The sequence below is a fragment of the Clupea harengus genome, chromosome 15 (assembly GCF_900700415.2).
Source record: "Clupea harengus chromosome 15, Ch_v2.0.2, whole genome shotgun sequence".
In the NCBI taxonomy this organism is placed as follows: domain Eukaryota; kingdom Metazoa; phylum Chordata; class Actinopteri; order Clupeiformes; family Clupeidae; genus Clupea; species Clupea harengus.
The window spans coordinates 11,880,860-11,897,622 of NC_045166.1; the positions used below are offsets into that span (position 1 = coordinate 11,880,860).

Sequence of the window (16,763 nt, forward strand, 5' to 3'; positions counted from 1 at the left end):
GCCCACCTAGATATCTGCCAAGATTTCATAGCACATGGTGGTTGTTAATCATTTTAGTTCGAATAAAAACGAACGAAAATAGCCAAATATTCTTTTTGAGGAGTGTATCGACATTTCAGTATGTGTATGCATATTACAGTAGCCTACAGCTCCGTTTTGCTCATAACCTCAAGGGGGCGATGTGTTAAATTTCTATCATTTTCTCTCAAAATGTTGACAGTCTTGCTCTGAGCGTAGTGTGAGGCAGGGAAATATGGCCGACGCGAAGGAGAAAGAAGAGCCGAATCAGGCTCCAAGCATCAATCATACTGCAGGTGAGTGGAATATGATTGTCATTTGGACAGTAAGGGTTTCTCACTTCTGTACGTTAAAATTAGAAATGTTGTTTAGCTGCCTGGTGTCGTAAGTGGTTTGGCTACATTTTCTGGAACTCTTATTGCTAGCAAGCTATCTGAAGTTAGCCAGCTTGAGCTAACTAGTGCTTTCCATCGTGGCCTGAAGTCAGTGACAGTCAACAACTTACCATCTGTGAATGGAAGTTGCATCATTTGCCGAATGTTACATTTGGACTACACTGAAACATGGCCACTAACATCTGATATGATGTAGGCATTGACTTGAAAGTGTGTGTTGTATATTACCTTCGTGGTCTAATGAAAAGAAAGCTGGTTAACGGTAATGTTAGTCGTTCCATGAGTGGAGTTAGTCAACGTGACGCCCCTGCCATGTACCTAATTGTTACATTTCACTGCATCCTTCTGATAGATGAGGAACGCGCAGGCGTCCAGTTTCGGGAGCTTTGTAAATTGATTCAGTGATGTAGATACTGTTATGGCATTGCCACGGCTTTTACTCAGCACTCTCATCACATTCTAATATTACATTTTAGATGGAGGTGATTCAAAAAATGAAGACGTTGGGCGCTCCAAAGTAAGTCAGTGAACGTATATACTGCTATATTTAAGGTGTTCTTGTCGCTGTGCATGCATTAAGGTCATGTTATGCCGGTTGTTGACTTTGTTGTTCTTCTGAAGACCGATGGTAGGGAGCTGACCAAAGAAGAGAAACAACGTTTGAGGAAAGAAAAAAAACAACAGAAGAAAGGCAAAAGTTCAAAGGAAGACAAGGGATCATCTGAGCATGACCAAGGGAAAGGAAAGAAGCCTGTTGCCTTGCCTGAATCACAGGTGGCAAGAAGTCCTCCACAGAAAGGTATCAATTGAAATTAGAAGGATAGGCTGGCAAATGTACACACATCTTCATGGTAACCATGTATCATGGTGTTCTTCGTGTTCTCTGAGAGTAGGCACATGTGGATATTAAGCCTATCAACTGATGCCTAAAATCTCAACTATCATTTCAACATTGTATCAGCTCAGACAGCTGAACCATTTTTGGATAGTCACTCTTCCTTTCTCTGTCATCAAACCAGACTAATTCCAATTCTGTTTATATAACCACTCTTTATATAGATAGAAAAAATAGAACATTATCGTTCTTGCTTGATTTGAATAATATTGTGCATATAAGAAAATCATGAAATAAATAAAGAATTATGACAATAAATAAGCAACAAATAAGAATTAATGTTTTATCTAACAGTTCCTGTCACGGTGCCTTCACTCACGCCTTCACCTGCAACAGCCGCTGGGCCCACAGCCCCAGCCCCTGAAGCCCCTGCTGCTGCCTCCTCCTCCTCCTCAGACAAGCCGACCAAGAGCAAAGCGGAGCTGAAGGCAGAGAGGCGGGCGCGACAGGAGGCAGAGCGGGCGTCCAAAGCCAAGAAGGGAGAGCCGGGCCAGCAGCCCTCCTCCAGCAAGAGCAAGGCGGTCCCCAGTGAGCTACAACCAGGTATGACTCATGTTACAACTGAGATGCTGTATAGCACTTGGACACTGCGATTAGTCTCCATTGAAACCAATGCATTGGATTCCAGCCCTTTTTCCTTTGTTACAAAATGATGCAATCTTGTAACACAGTCTTTATTGCCCGCCTAGCTGATCAATCGGAGCACACTGGGCTCATCGGGAAGGGGGCTTAAAGCCATTTGTACGGGGAAAATATATGTACAATCTGAAAAAATTATGTATTTTTGGATCATTGAAGCATGTAAATCTATTCTAGTAGACCACAAAAATGAAACTATGTACATGTTTTTTAGTTTCGGAGATATAAAGGCTTTATAAACGGGTTGAGCCCCTAATTTTACTGCAAAAAACGTGTTGTTAAAAAAATTGTCATTACTTTTTTTTATGCTTGATGCTTGAAATTTTCAATCATACGTGTTTGATACCTTAATGAATATAGTTTGGTTCAAGGTTAATTGCTCATTTAAACATGCTCTTTCCAGTGGTTTGATTGTTTTTATGGTAAGCTTTGTCATACAGGGGCAATATACACTTGAAATACAGGTTGAAAATGATTTTCAAATGCCTCATAAAATTTCTTTCAGACATGCACCAAGTTGCTAAGAGAGTACATAACATGAGTATTATATATCAAAATTGAAAAGATCTGATATGGATCAGTGTGAAGATGTAGTGGGCAAAAGTTGCTCCAAAGCACAAAATAATCTATTTTAAATTCTATAACTTGGCAAATATGCAACTATGCCCCAACTTTTTTAGATGTTAAAGATGTCTAGTAGTGAAGAACAGTCCCTGAAGATTCCAAGCATCTAGCATGAATAGTTAAAAATGTCTTATACTAAAGAAGATACAAGCTTAAAATGTTGCACACTAGTTGTTGAGTACAGTGCAATTATTTACATAAATTATGAAGCAAATCTGAGATGGGCAGTCAGGAGGCCTCTGTTAATTGCACATGGAATGACCCATATACAGTAAAACCCTTATATTTTCCATTTGTCTCATTTGCCCTCCAGTGGTGAAGAGGTTACCAGAACATGTCCAAGTTGATGACCCTGCTGCTATCAGAAAGCTGGCCAAGAAGCTGGAAAGACAACAGGTTGACCTTTTTTCTTTTCATTCAAAGCTTTCTCTCTCAGTTGCATGTTGTGAAGCAAACCATCTGCAAGTAATAACCTTTGCGGATCCACAGAAGCGACATTCGTCAAAGATTAAACTGAAAATAAAAATAACATTATGAATTGAATTGTTTTGACCAGTTGAAGTGTATAAGATATATTTTTCTAGTGAAGCTGGAAAGGACCAAGCATCATTAAGTGTCCTGGTGTCTTTTATACTGGGCAAAATGCTTACTGGTGCTTCACTGACACACAGCGTGTTACAGTTCTGCCTTTGCTTCATTGTATCTGGCGCAGACCAGTAAAATATGGCCACAGGACTTTTCCATTGGCCCTGATTTGAAAGGGTGTGTTCATTCACTCACATTCTCAATGCATGTGCTTTAACTCCTATGTCCAGCAGACGCCTTGGCAAACTGGCAGCTTCTTAAAGGTCTGGCCCCGGTGTGTGTGTGTTTGCAGTTGACACTTGTTTTGTTTTATTTCTTTATTTTTCTTCATGTGTTATTATTTGGGGTTTATTTTTTTTTTTGTGTTCAGCATCATCTGTCTTGCGTTCCAGTTTGATTTGGTTCATAAAGAATGAGTCGTGCTTTCTCTTCCCTGTAGGTAGATGTGGGTTGTAGTGTATGTGGGAGTCGTTTTGTTTGTTTGTTTTGTTCTGCATTCTAAAGTGACCCAGCCTGGAGGCCATTTTGAAGGTGCTGTTCTCTTGACCTCAGAGGCTGTCCCACGCCCAGCGAGGCAGTCTCAAGTCACTGGGGTCATTTCTCTTACTGAGCATCTCATGAGACGGTCTATCTCCTCTCTTCCTGTGCAGATTCCTCTCAGGTCGGATTATGGGAACAAAGTCAGCCTGTTCTCCCATCTGCACCAGTACAGCCGCAATGCCCCCCTCACACAGCAAATCAGGTATTGGTCTATGGTGGTGTAAGTGTGTGGTGTGTATGGTATATAGTATGGTTTATAGTTTATACTATGGTGTGTAGTGTGGTGTGTATGGTTTATAGTATGGTCTATGGTATATACTATGGCGTGGGTGTAGTATGGAGTGGATGGTTTATGGTATATAGTATGGTTTATAGTATATACTATGGTGTGTAGTGTGGTGTGGATGGTTTATAATATGGTTTATGGTATATACTATGGTATTTTGTCTCTGTCTGTTGCAGCATCCCTTCAACAGTAATCCACCCGTCGATCGTGCAGCTGGGTCTGCAGTACTCCCAGGGTATTGTGGCTGGCTCTAATGCTCGCTCAGTTGCACTATTGCATTCTTTCAAGCAGGTATACTCTCCTCACAATAGCTAATCCAAGAGCCATTGTTGCACTTTTAGTGAACTGGTGTTATGTTGTAATATTGTCTTATTTCAACCAAATAAATCAGCCAAAGCAGAAGTAATGAACTCAATTTAGTAGTATTGTATGTTGTAGCACTTTTATAACAATCTATGATCTGTAAGGGTGTGTTGACCGTAGACAGCGATGCACCAACAGCTCATTACCTTTGGAAATTCATGCGTTGTTCAGGGAAGCCTAAATATGCTAACTAGGCGTTTATGTTGCACACCTATGAATGCATGTCCCTACATGTTCAAATCTTTTCTGTATGTCCATGTTAATCACACAGGTGATCCAGGATTACACTACGCCTCCAAACGAGGAGCTATCCAGAGATTTGGTCAACAAACTTAAACCTTACATTAGGTGCGTAGCTGCAGCTTTGAACCCTTACTCTTGTTATCATATTACCATAGTGCAGGGCTTTTCAAACTGTGGTCTGTGGAGGCATTGCAGGTGGTCCCTGACTATGCATTCAATACTGTAGTTTCACTCTGGGAGTCACAATTTAACAACAGTGGTCCTCAGGTTGCTCCCTAGTCAGAATGGTGGTCCTTGGGCCACAATCAGTTGAAAACCCCCTACCATAGAGTTGTAGGTGGATATGTGTTTTTTTTTTTTATACAGTTTTAACACATAACATTATATCTGTATCTGTGAGCTTTCATTTGCCATACTTTGTAACGATCCCCTTAAAGAAGATTTTAGTGAGATGCTAAATGCATTTTCACACTTGCACTCTTGACTATTGCAGCAAAATAAAAAAAAATGTTCAGATGCTGTGAAAAATGTATTTAATGGCAAGCTGTAACATAATGTGTAAATTCATATTGAATTCTAAACAGGGTATATGAATGGCCATGATGCATTTGCTGGATTATTGTAACCAGCCTGATTTTGCTCTCCTTACAGTTTTCTCAATCAATGTCGCCCCCTGTCGGCTAGTATGGGTAATGCCATTAAGTACATCAAGAAGGAGATTTCCAATATCTCCAGTCAATGTAAAGAGGAAGAGGTAAGGAACATCTCTAGGGGGCCTTGGTAGTCACTTGTTTTATCCAGTGTAGCCCATGTTCATTAGATGTGTAAATCTCTCAGACACACAGTACCAGTCAAAAGTTTGGACACCTTCTAATTTTTTGAGAAGTGTTTTCTTTACTTTTATTATTTTCTACATGGTAGATAAAACATTTTTTGTTTAGTACATCATTCCATATGAGTTCTTTCGTTGTTTAAATGTCTTCAGTATTAATCTACAATGTAGAAAATAATAAAAGTAAAGAAAAATTAAAGATGTGTCCACATTTTTTTGACTGGTACGGTATGTCTTCCAATTTTTTTCTTCTGTCTTTTCAAAATGGAGTCCTCGTTCCAATCCTCATCACAGGGTAACATCCTCCTGTTTTTTTTTTTTTTTTAAACTCTTCCTTTTTAGGCTAAGATACAATTGCTGGAGTGTATAGACACTTACATCAATGAGAAGATCACGCTGGCTGCCAAAGTCATCTCTGAGTATGCTATTGAGAAGATCAGTGACGGGGACGTCATTCTCATTTATGGATGGTAAGCGCATTCAATACAGTGTTAATAGACAATTAAAAGACACAATTTTATTATAGTTTTTTCCTTACAGCTCACTCGATACAAATGATATCAATAACACAAAATCTAGTTAATTTTAACTATAAATACGTTCTGATTGCAAGGTTAAATTGATATCTCGTAAATGACCCTTTGGCCATTTACAAGCATTTAAAGGAGATATCTGTAATCCGGACACCAAGCGTTTTCTATTGGTATTGTATTCCAAATTGAAAATATTGGAGAGCGTTGTCTCCCCCTCCCCCTCCTCCCCAGACTTAAAGCTCACGCAGGTTGCCAGGTTGAGGACACTGAACCTACACGAAGGAGGTCAAGACCAGCTCAACATTAAACTGTGACAATGGCAAGCACAGACAAGTCCTACACTATAAGTAGATCAGTTAATGTATACGTTCGCAGCGTTTCCATTGTTTGTAAATTATAAACCAGCTCATATGATTTTTTTTATACTCATTCAGTTAGCTAGATGCTTGGCTGGCTGTGTACGTTAGCCAAAGCTAAGCCTGTCATCCCATAAAAAAGACCACTGCTCTGAAAAAAGCTTACACACTGGAGTTTGAATTACTTCTTTCCAGGCCCTAATGATAACATATTGCTTCATTTAACAGATAACGTATACATTATTTCACATCTATTTCGGAGTAGTAGCCCACTGTTCTTCCTTGTTGCAGCCTGATGCAGATCCCAGTAATGAATTGCCCTCACCAGTGTCAAGTGAAGCCAGTGAGGGCTGGTCAGGTGCCGCTGATACGAGAGGCTGAGCTAGAAAGAAGAAGAGGAGGAGGAGGAAGAGGAGGAGAAGAGAGTACAGGTTCTAGTGGTACAAGAGACCAAGTATCTAGAAGAAGAGCAACAGAGAGAAGAAAGAGCGCAGGCCGTGCATACTAGTCAAGTTAACTTTGCTAACTAATCACTGAAATCCGTGAACATCAGTGAGCCATCCCCACCTCCCACAGATACACACAAAAGACAACACGTGCAAGGATATTGTTACATTTGCGAGTTTTATTTTTTTCGTAAACAGGTTTGGTTCACCTCTAGTTCCTTTGATCTGTGATGCTGAATATTGAAACTTGGTTGACTATAGTAGCCTAAAACTGCTACACAGACATAGCGAGCTGCCGGCAGTCTCTCACTCGCACAACACAGGAGTTTAATGGATGTGACGCATGAGAATGTCGACAATTTGTCAGTCTCACAGATAAAACGAGACTTGACCGGTAAGATTCTGGTCCAAGACGCAGAGTACAGCAAGGAAGAGCCAGGGGAAGAACGACAGAGAGGAGAGGGTGTCACTTTAGTCTATTTGGTCGTCAGTGTCCGACTATACTGACTGTAGCATTGTTGTCGGAGAAGCCAGTATTTCAATTTAGTTTCTTTTATCTCTGATGACATATGATATGATTTAGTACCATAAATGTATTATGTATTGGTCCTTAAACTCATTCAAGCATAGAATGGATACATTTCTTAGTAGTGTTATGGTTAATTTATTGCAACAAATGATTAAATACGTAATTAATGCTTGGTAACACTGAACCACTGAGATTGTTCATTGATTTTTCAACAACATTGCCCGCAGCATATAAAAAATTAGACTTTTTGTTTTAGGTTTGCTTCTTCTTTTAATCAATACCAGCTTTTTAAAAACAATTAATAGTAAACTAAAATGAATGAGACCATTCCGTTCAGAAAGCAATCGAGAAAACAAAAAGAACTTCTATTAATTTGGCCAACAGCTTACTTGTTCACTTTTTCAAAATGTACAGGAGTAATACAATTTGAATATTAAATTGTTCCTGGTCTGAAATCAAATCCCTATTTCCATTTTAGTTTTTGACAGTATTCTATGAAAACCATGTCATGCTCTTTCAATTACCCTGTGTATTAATTGTACTTTGCAGATAATTTGGGCCTTGCCTTTTTTTTTTTTGTCTGTACTGACCAAACTGAGTTTGTGTTCCTCAGTTCCTCGCTCGTCAACCACATTCTGTGTGAGGCCTTTGAGAAGAAGAGAAAGTTCAGGGTGGTGGTGGTTGACAGCCGGCCTCGGCTGGAGGGTCGAGAGGCGCTCAGGCGCCTGGTGAAAAGGGGCATCAGCTGCACTTACGTTCTCATCTCCGCTGTCTCCTACATCCTGCCAGAGGTGAGTGACCCCCCTGTCCGTCCAGCACTAGACAAGTGGACATTAGACCACTCATAGAGACTGAAACTGAAAGTCACTTGTAAGTAGAGATAAAGAATAAGCATTTTAAAAGATTACTGTACAGGATACACATAGGCTCGCCCATACTCATCATACTATATCCATACACATAAACACCATAATATATACCATAAACCATACTATATACCATACACACACTATATACCATACACACCACGCCATACACCCACACCCTAATACATACCATAGACCATACTATATGCCATACACCCACACCATAGTATATACCATTGACCATACTATATACCATACGCACCACACTACGCCATACACCCACACCATAGTATATACCATAGACCAGGGGTGGGCAATTAATTTCCCCAAGGGGCCACATGAGATAGTGGGAGTGTTGTGGAGGGTCGGACCAATAGGCTGAACTCAATTCTGCTCAATATAAGTTGCATCTCTTTATAAAAAAACATTAAATTGTATGTTTTGATTAACTGCTACTGGTAAGAGTAGATGTTGCATTTAGGCTATCAAAAAAAATGTGGTACAGGCATAGTAAAAACGCCAACATTATGTAATCAACATGTAATCAACATTCACCAAAACGATTTTGAAAATGAGCAAGTTTTTGCAGTATTAAAGGTGTTCCCAGACGACCAATACACATGGCACACACACACACACACACGAGAGCAAGCTTGTAATGCAATAGTATAAGTTTACAAATTAATAGTAATATCATTTTTTATCAGCGCAAATGGTCGCAGGCACGCCCACACGCACGAATGTAGGCCTACGGAAATAAAAAAATGTCCCGCAAACATACGGTTACTTGCCAAAACAATAGAAGACATTTCTCCAAAATACCTCTTTTTAATGATTTTGTTGCCGTTTAGTTCTTCACGCAAATGCGAAGCAACCCACCTTCTGACTTCAAGTTTCAATGACTTTCAGTTACGTCAAATGACCGGACTACTTGCGTTGCGGAATGATATGAAAGATGTGAATTAGAACACACAAAACCCGTTGCCAATGACAGCAGTCATACATTTTTCGCAGCAGTGAATATAAAGAAACTGCAAACGTTGGGATGGCCCATTCAAATCAACGGAACTTTTTGGAACATTCTGAAGAGCCGTATAATAAATACAGGTATTTACGTTTGATTCCTAATTTACAATTGACCTCCGCGGGCCACACAGGGACAGCCAACGGGCCGCAAATTGCCCTTGGGCCGCACTTTACCCAGGTCTGCCATAGACCAAACTATATACCATACGCACCACACTACCCCATACACCCACACCATAGTATATACCATACACATACACCAGGGGGTTGCATTGTGGCTGTACTGGTGCAGATGGGAAAACAGGCTAACTTTGTAGCCATAATCCGACTTGAGAGGAATCTACACAGGCAACGTTTCCCTAGGAGTATAATCCTGCCTAAATTGCCCTGAAGTGGTGGGATAGTCCCTCAGGCTCACTGGAGCCAGACCATAGGCCTTTGTCATTGGTCAGGTTCAAGGAACTTGGGAGGAGGTATCTCCTGGAAATGCCTAGTTGGTTTTACAGCAAAGGCATTGGCCACCAGAGCTGCTGTTATGTAAAGTGTATGGGAATCTTTATAGACAAGCAAAAAACTGGGTTCAGTTTGAGTCACACTTTTTGTGCGTAAATATTACTTGACTCATTTCCTGCTGGGTAGATCAGTCATTGCAAAAAGAGATTGCTGCATAGGCTGGAACAATTACGTGAAGTTATTTCTGCGCAACTCAGCCTTATTTGACTTTTTCCAGTACTGAGTTTGGTAATGGTAGCCTGGCTCCGCCCAACTATTGCTCAGTTTTCGCTGGGATTATAATCTGGAATTGCTGTTGGTAAAATTAAATGATCAACCAGTGGGGGTGGCTAAGTGTGATGACAAAGTAAATCGTTTGCTTTGAAATGTAGTTACAGTTATGGTGGCAGTGCTAGAGGTAGACAAAGCGATGCAAGCCTATTATATTATCTTGCACCGCTGATGGTGAAGAAATTGCGAAAGTATAACAATCCCATTGTAACCAATGCCGATTGGGTAAAGACTGGTGACGCCCATTAGGATATAACGACTAGAAACCATCCCCAATAGAGCGAGGCCAGATCCTATTCGCAAAGTAAATTTAAAAACCAGGCTATGGTATTGGGATGTTTTTGGATGACTGGATATGTTTTCATAAATGATTATGTCAGTCTAACACTAGTCTGGCGCAACCAAACAACCTTAATCCCCCTACTGAATTGTCACAGAGATTATGGCCTGGAAATGAGCAAGAAAAGGATTGTTGCCTAGAACACCGTTTGGGGTCCACAATCAGCAGCAAGTGTCTTTCAGTTCAGTGCCCTTTACCAACACCATGGACGTGGATGAAAACGGAGCATGCATAAACCACAAAATGAATGTAGTGAAGCACGCTGAATATGTATTTGATAATGCCAGAAAAAAAAAACCGTGTCAGTCTTACTGTTTTTTCCCCTTTATCACCCAACTGTTCTTGCACACTCATCTGTCCTTCCTTCCTTCCTTCCTCTTTCGCAGGTCTCCAAAGTCTTCTTAGGTGCCCATGCGTTATTGGCCAACGGATATGTGATGTCGCGAGTGGGCACGTCTCAGATTGCCCTGGTGGCCAAGGCCTGTAATGTGCCAGTGCTGGTGTGCTGTGAGACATACAAGTTCTGCGAACGAGTTCAGACCGACTCCTTTGTCTCCAACGAGCTTGGTGAGATGTGCAAACAATGTGGATTTAGAAATTGTTTGAGCAGGTAGCTAGATAATTCATTGTGTTGACATGTATCAACATGACCGTACACTGGAAGAAAAATGGTGGTTTTATGTAGAAATGTTTGGGGGGGGGGGGGGGGGGGGGGGTGGAATGCTTGAGGACGGTTAAACTGGTGTACAACTACGGGTAATAACTAAGTCAAAATGGTTCTTGAAAGGTCTCTAGATCCATTCTATGTAGAGCTCTCTGAGGACTCTTAACAATGACTGATATGTGGGCCAAGTCCCACTGTTTAGTATTGAGCTGATGCTAATCTTGTTCTTGTTGGGGCCATTCAGATGACCCTGATGACCTCATTGTGACTCGGAAGGGAAAGACGCATCTACAGGACTGGCAGAGTGTGAAATCTCTGGGTCTTCTCAACCTGGTGTATGATGTGACCCCGCCGGACTTTGTGGATCTGGTCATCACCGACCTGGGCATGATCCCTTGCACTTCAGTCCCAGTGGTCCTACGCGTTAAGAACGTGGACCAGTAAACGAAAGCGCCCAGGCAACAAGACCAAGCGACTGATTGTGCTACGCCTCTGGCATGAAATAAATATATATAAATATATCTCAAATGGCACATGTTTTTTTTTTAAAAAGCACCAGTTTTTTTGTTATCATTTTGTTTAAATAAGTGTGTGAGTGGTAGAGAGGAAGAAAGAGTGATAAGAGAAAATGGTTAAAATGAAAAGTGAGAGTGTGTTTATGCGAGTATGTGAGAGAGAAAATGAGCCGAAGCAAAAAGCTCAAGCAAAAACCAGGCTGGGGAAACTACACTGGAAACAGGGAATCTTTACACAATAAAAGGTTGCAAACATTTGATGTACGTCTGACATGCACTGTCAGCATAGTCCTATAAAGACATGTTCCTCAGTTCCCTTAAAACATGCGCACTGCTGTCAAGCAAGCCAATGCTACACAATGAAACAATATGAAGTAAATACTGACTTATTGCATAGCTTTGCATCTCACATAGTTTTGATAGTAACTTGCAATATATACAGTAATAATTGATCTGTGTTCCAGTGCATTTGTGAACATAATTTGGCACTTCAGGTAGGAGTACTGTGTCACTAAAACCATAATCAATATGGTTTCAATCATGTAAACGTCGTTTCTTAGTCTCCCAATCTCTTAAATCTCATAATGTTTACTAAGGTAAAAAATACTTACATTGTTTCTTAATGTCAATTTAAATTGTGGTCAACATTCATTGAGAGCACAAAAGTAGTGTAACATTTTGATAAAAACAAATGGAGCGAAATATTTTTGCAAACGTTAGTGCTCCTGTTAGCAGCAGTAGGTCTCTAAAATAGCTGATGCAATTTTTTTTTTTAACATCTTGATTAAAAAAATAAAATGTGTCTGTGCATAGCGTGTCAGTTTAAAACATTTGTAAGTCCTCTAAAATTGCTGTGTCAGTATGATTGGAGAGCTTTCCGACAAAACCTCAGGCTGGGTCACATAGCCTTGGCCTTCCTTCTCTGGGTGACCCATAACACCAAGGACACCAGGATGGTGGACCCTCCGAGAATCCCAAAGACCTCCACTATTGGAAATTCACCCTAAAGGAGGGTAAAAAAAAGCAGAGGTAGAGCTTATTATCCCCGCAGGTTTCCCAGCACAGCACCTCAATGGCCATAAGCCAATCACAACCATGCTCACAGTAACTACATTATTATTTTACCATGTGAAACAATATTATGCAATATTGTATTAGACACGAAGCAGACATGAGACACAAACCTCTCTCAGGCACTTGTATCCATGAAAACTTTCCACACAACTACATGCAAAGAAACCTGGTCCATAGGGAGAGCATAGGGAGTTTTGTGGACAGTCCCAGGCTAGAGAATAATTATGAGAAATAATATAAATGAATTAATGTCATGATTTGATGGCAACTTTATTTGTGAACTTAGCTACGTCAATGGCAATACAAGCCTCACCTTTAATGTAAACAAACAACAACCAGAAGCACACTTAGAATAAGAGGAGATAGGCTGTGACTTACATATGTGTCCAGTCTGATTGCAGGCATTTATTTGCCCCTCACACACTCTGACTTCACCTTTGACCTCTGTCTTCTCCCATGATGCATTGCCACCAGGGCACGTCAGGTTTGAGGGAAGTATTCTACAATGCAAATCACAGTAATCATGTGTGTAGCCTACATCCAAAAGAGAGGTTTAGTTCATTCTTATGTCACTAACCAATATGACACAAGAAGAAAAGTCTTATTTCCTCAGGTCAAAGATAAAAAGTTTATGGGTACTTACACATAGAACAGTTGGCTGAAGCCTTCGAACACCAGATCACTCAGGTTCGAAATTGGGTTGAAAGACAGATCTCTGCTCAAGAGGAAACGTATAAAACAGACCATCAGGTCTATATCCTTTCAAAACAAAAGTAATGATGGGCATCTTTTGACATTTTCAAATTACAATACTTACATCATTAATGCTGTGGAAGCCTCACTGAGATCTTCCACAACAATTAGATTACAGTATGATACATCTAGTCTGAAAGTTAAATGTGAGAAACCTATTAAGAACTGCACTCAACATATGAAAACATCACAACAACAATCACTGAATTTAGAAAAGTAATATATTTAAATAACCTACAACAAGAAAATGATATACGCAGTTGATGTTTTGATATATTAAATATTTGTATAAGGTTAGTTTAGAGGATACTTAACGTTAGATTTATAAACATTCAACAAAATATTCGTTATGATTAAGTTTACCCAGTAATGTGGACGGCGCCGCTAGTGTTGTCCGTTTGCAAACAGCATCGTCCGTCGATCTGACCAGCAGATGATGTGCAGAAATCCCAAACAGCACTACCGTTCACCACGGTGCCATTGCACATCAGACATATCTGAGGAAACAGAGTGTGAAAAACCGTTTCAGTGCTCAGTTTGTTATTTCGCTAGGAGGACAACTCTGAGAAGGCCAAGACACATGAACTGAACACCTGGCAGTTTTGGGTTGATAGCTAACTTCATAAATAGATGAAAACCATCAGATGGTTAGCATTACTAATGCTTAATGCAGTTTATATTACTATAAATATACTTACCTGTGAGTTAGCAGCGTGACAAAAACGGTTTCCATAAAATAATACAAAAAACACAGCCACAACTGTCAACAACCTCCCTTCAGCTGTCATCTTCTCCTTATCTTGTGACTTAGAATATCACGTGATTACATACACACGTGCCCGCGTTTCATGGCAGTCCTTCTTGCGCAGTAATTTTGCATACGGCGTCTCGCATCAATTCCCTGATACAAGGAGATGCTTTCAAGTTACAGCATCCATGACAAAAGGCAATCAGGCCCATTTGATACATAGTTCACAATTATCGTGTCCTTCAAAAGGTGTTATATGCTTCAACATCTCACTCTCGTATTAGTCGACCTAAACAATAGATGCAATAAATGCATTGTTGCGGTTATATTAATTTTTAATTCCCCACTGATCTGTCTTGTTTTGCCTTAAGGCCAGTATCCAGACTGAAGTAGCCTACTGTATATTCTCCACATATTTTTTGGTATGATAATCTTCTATCTTCGATTTCCGTCATCTAGAGGTTGTGATGATATGTATCTGTAGGGTGCCCTTTCCCATAGACGCGCACAGAAATAATAGGCGAACGTAAATAAATGAAACAGCCTAAATAACAAAAAAAAAAAAAAAAGAATTTTTCATTTATTCACATCCACTTTCAAAAATAGTAGGCGTATTAAAAGCATAGCTGCTCCTGGTCACAAGCCGACGGTTACCCACCATTCAAAACATTTAATCTAATCATTATCTAATTATATTGTGGGGAGGAATAAAAAACAAAACAAAAACAGAACAAAAAAAGCACCCTCCTTTCTTGTTACAAGATGAGGTAGTGCTGCTGACTTGAACTGCATGAATATGCTTTAACACAGTGGGAAATACCATTATCATATGGGGGTCTCAAGAATACTGGTCATAAGGTCCCCCCGTTACTTCGTCATACATATTGAAATATTGAATTTCAGTGGTATTAAATCGAATAGATAAGACCATTACAGTTCGCTATAAAGGATTTGTGAGTCAGCTTTATAAGCTTATGTACAATGCCCTGAAGTCTCACCCTTTTGAGGAAATGGATCAATACCAGGGACTGTTGCAATGCTTTTAGTGCGAGATACATACTGAATATATTACATTGTCCCGTGTCACACGAAGGGGAAACGTAGTGAGAGCATAGACAAAATTATGATAGGCTGGTCCTTTTCACTGTCTCTTGTCTTCAAAATGGATAACCTTGCTGGGTAGGAAACGTTAGTAACGCCAGAGTAACAGTTAACCAACAATCCTATGATTTCTTTAACCTCACATGCTGGCAGTGTTGTCGTCTGAGACGGAGGGTTGCAAACCGAAGTAGCTTAGCGATACTCAAATTCATGCAGACTATTTGAAAAGTTGCTTTTTTCTTGTCAATTTTCCTGGGATGCACCCCGATGTAGACCATGTTGGTTCTTTAAATATCGTCGCTAGAATGTCGCTACCGCTGCCAGTTTAGATGTAGAGATTCGACGAAGAGGACAGAAATGCCAACAATGAAGGTGGAATCACCTATCACTACAATCGCAACATGGCTGCTGCAGAGACGGTAAAGTAAGAAAAGTTTAGCCCTAGGCGTATAAGTTTTACTTTAATCTCTGAACTTCAGAAATCGCTTTAACTGTAGATACAGCGACTATTTCGCCAACTGAACTGATTGGAACAAGGGAGCTCTGTGGATTATCTCCAGCAAGTGAAAGCGACTGAGCCCGCCGTCCTCTATATTTTTTTCTTCACGAATTGCAAAGCAACTTTTTGGATTCTTGTTTTTTGGTGCCTTCTCGCCAAGTTGTTCGGGATTCGACATTATAAGCCAAAATGCATTTTTCCATTCCTGAGACGGAGGTCCGTTCCGGTGAAAATGGATCCACATATGTGGTAAGTAGCTACGTTCTGTTGCCCGTGTTTTTCCCCAGTGGCCAGGTAGGCTTAAACGAATACACGTACTGCGCCAAGATCATACCTTGGGATAACGGATAAGTGTCTGTGTGAAGACTGTTATTGTCGTCCCTGCAGTATACATAAACTATGACCACTAGATGGTCTGGTAATAGTTTGTGGCTTCCTCAAATATGCAGGAATGGTGGCAAAAAATGCGCCACAGTTTTTCGTAAAAGCTCACATCTAACCCATTTACAAATGCCCGATTGTGAAGTTAATAGCCATCAGTGATTCAGTTAGACTAAGTAGATGAACTTTGATTAAACACTGAGAGTGGTGCTTACTGTGTAGGTTTTCTATGTTCTGGAGCTGCAGGGATGGTCAGTTACTTCCTCCAGCGCGCGGGCAGATTGACTTTTTTTAATTGCGGTACGCGTCATGGTTGTTTGTGTAGTCTGTCTCAAAGATGTGATATTCCAGTTTTGTTTTTCTATGAACACTTGTTATGCCCCTTAACTTGACGTGAGTAGTTTTTAAGGGTTGCGCAATGGCAGCAGAGGGCATTGTACTGAAGGAGAGATGCAATTGCGCGTATCAGAATGTATGGAACCCCTCATTACAAGCAGTCTTTTACAATGTATAGCACTGTGCGTCTGTGATGGTTTTACTGATCAAAATGAGAGGTGACTATATAACTTAAAGGCCGGTAGACGAATTGGGCTTTCTGAACCTTATCCGACAATGTCTCTTTGTTACTATTTACCCGTTTTCCCCGTTTGGGTCAGCAGTAGCTAGTCGTCTTTAGAATGCGGTTTTCCGCTTGATCACGAACGTCTGAAAGGCAAGGCCCAAGTACAT

At 40.4% G+C, this 16,763-nt stretch overlaps 3 protein-coding genes across 6 annotated transcripts in view; 2 read left to right on the forward strand and 1 right to left on the reverse strand.

Annotated features, from left to right (window-relative positions):
- The first annotated feature begins 206 nt into the window (after positions 1-206).
- Positions 207-11,484, forward strand: eif2b4 (eukaryotic translation initiation factor 2B, subunit 4 delta). Of its 2 annotated transcripts, none has more exons than XM_031581379.2 (13): positions 207-314; positions 890-930; positions 1,035-1,212; positions 1,603-1,851; positions 2,885-2,967; positions 3,807-3,898; positions 4,159-4,273; positions 4,617-4,693; positions 5,240-5,342; positions 5,763-5,890; positions 7,898-8,075; positions 10,686-10,866; positions 11,208-11,484. In XM_031581379.2, the coding sequence occupies exons 1-13, from the start codon at positions 254-256 to the stop codon at positions 11,405-11,407; spliced, it is 1,686 nt and encodes a 561-aa protein (XP_031437239.1). In that variant the 5' UTR covers positions 207-253; the 3' UTR covers positions 11,408-11,484. The 2 variants fall into 2 exon arrangements, with proteins under 2 accessions (XP_031437239.1, XP_031437240.1); XM_031581380.2 differs by having other exon boundaries at positions 1,645-1,851.
- A 209-nt stretch (positions 11,485-11,693) lies between these two features.
- atraid (all-trans retinoic acid-induced differentiation factor) lies at positions 11,694-16,393 on the reverse strand. 2 transcript variants are annotated; one of them, XM_031581382.2, is made up of 7 exons: positions 16,250-16,393; positions 13,669-13,802; positions 13,370-13,438; positions 13,196-13,267; positions 12,931-13,052; positions 12,663-12,763; positions 11,694-12,481 (listed from the first exon to the last, which is right to left on the reverse strand). In XM_031581382.2, exons 2-7 carry the CDS (start codon positions 13,791-13,793, stop codon positions 12,377-12,379), a joined length of 594 nt encoding a protein of 197 aa, XP_031437242.1. In that variant the 5' UTR covers positions 13,794-13,802; positions 16,250-16,393; the 3' UTR covers positions 11,694-12,376. The 2 variants fall into 2 exon arrangements, with proteins under 2 accessions (XP_031437242.1, XP_012680167.1); XM_012824713.3 differs by lacking the exon at positions 16,250-16,393 and adding an exon at positions 14,004-14,805.
- The window catches only part of snx17 (sorting nexin 17), a 36,300-nt gene continuing 34,639 nt past the window's right edge, over positions 15,103-16,763 (forward strand). The window contains exon 1 of one of the 2 annotated variants that reach the window (XM_031581381.2): positions 15,103-15,902. In XM_031581381.2, coding sequence (XP_031437241.1) covers positions 15,843-15,902 — 60 coding nt within the window. In that variant the 5' untranslated portion in view covers positions 15,103-15,842. The remainder of the gene's footprint in view (positions 15,903-16,763) is intronic. The other variant, XM_012824778.3, reaches the window with a different exon arrangement.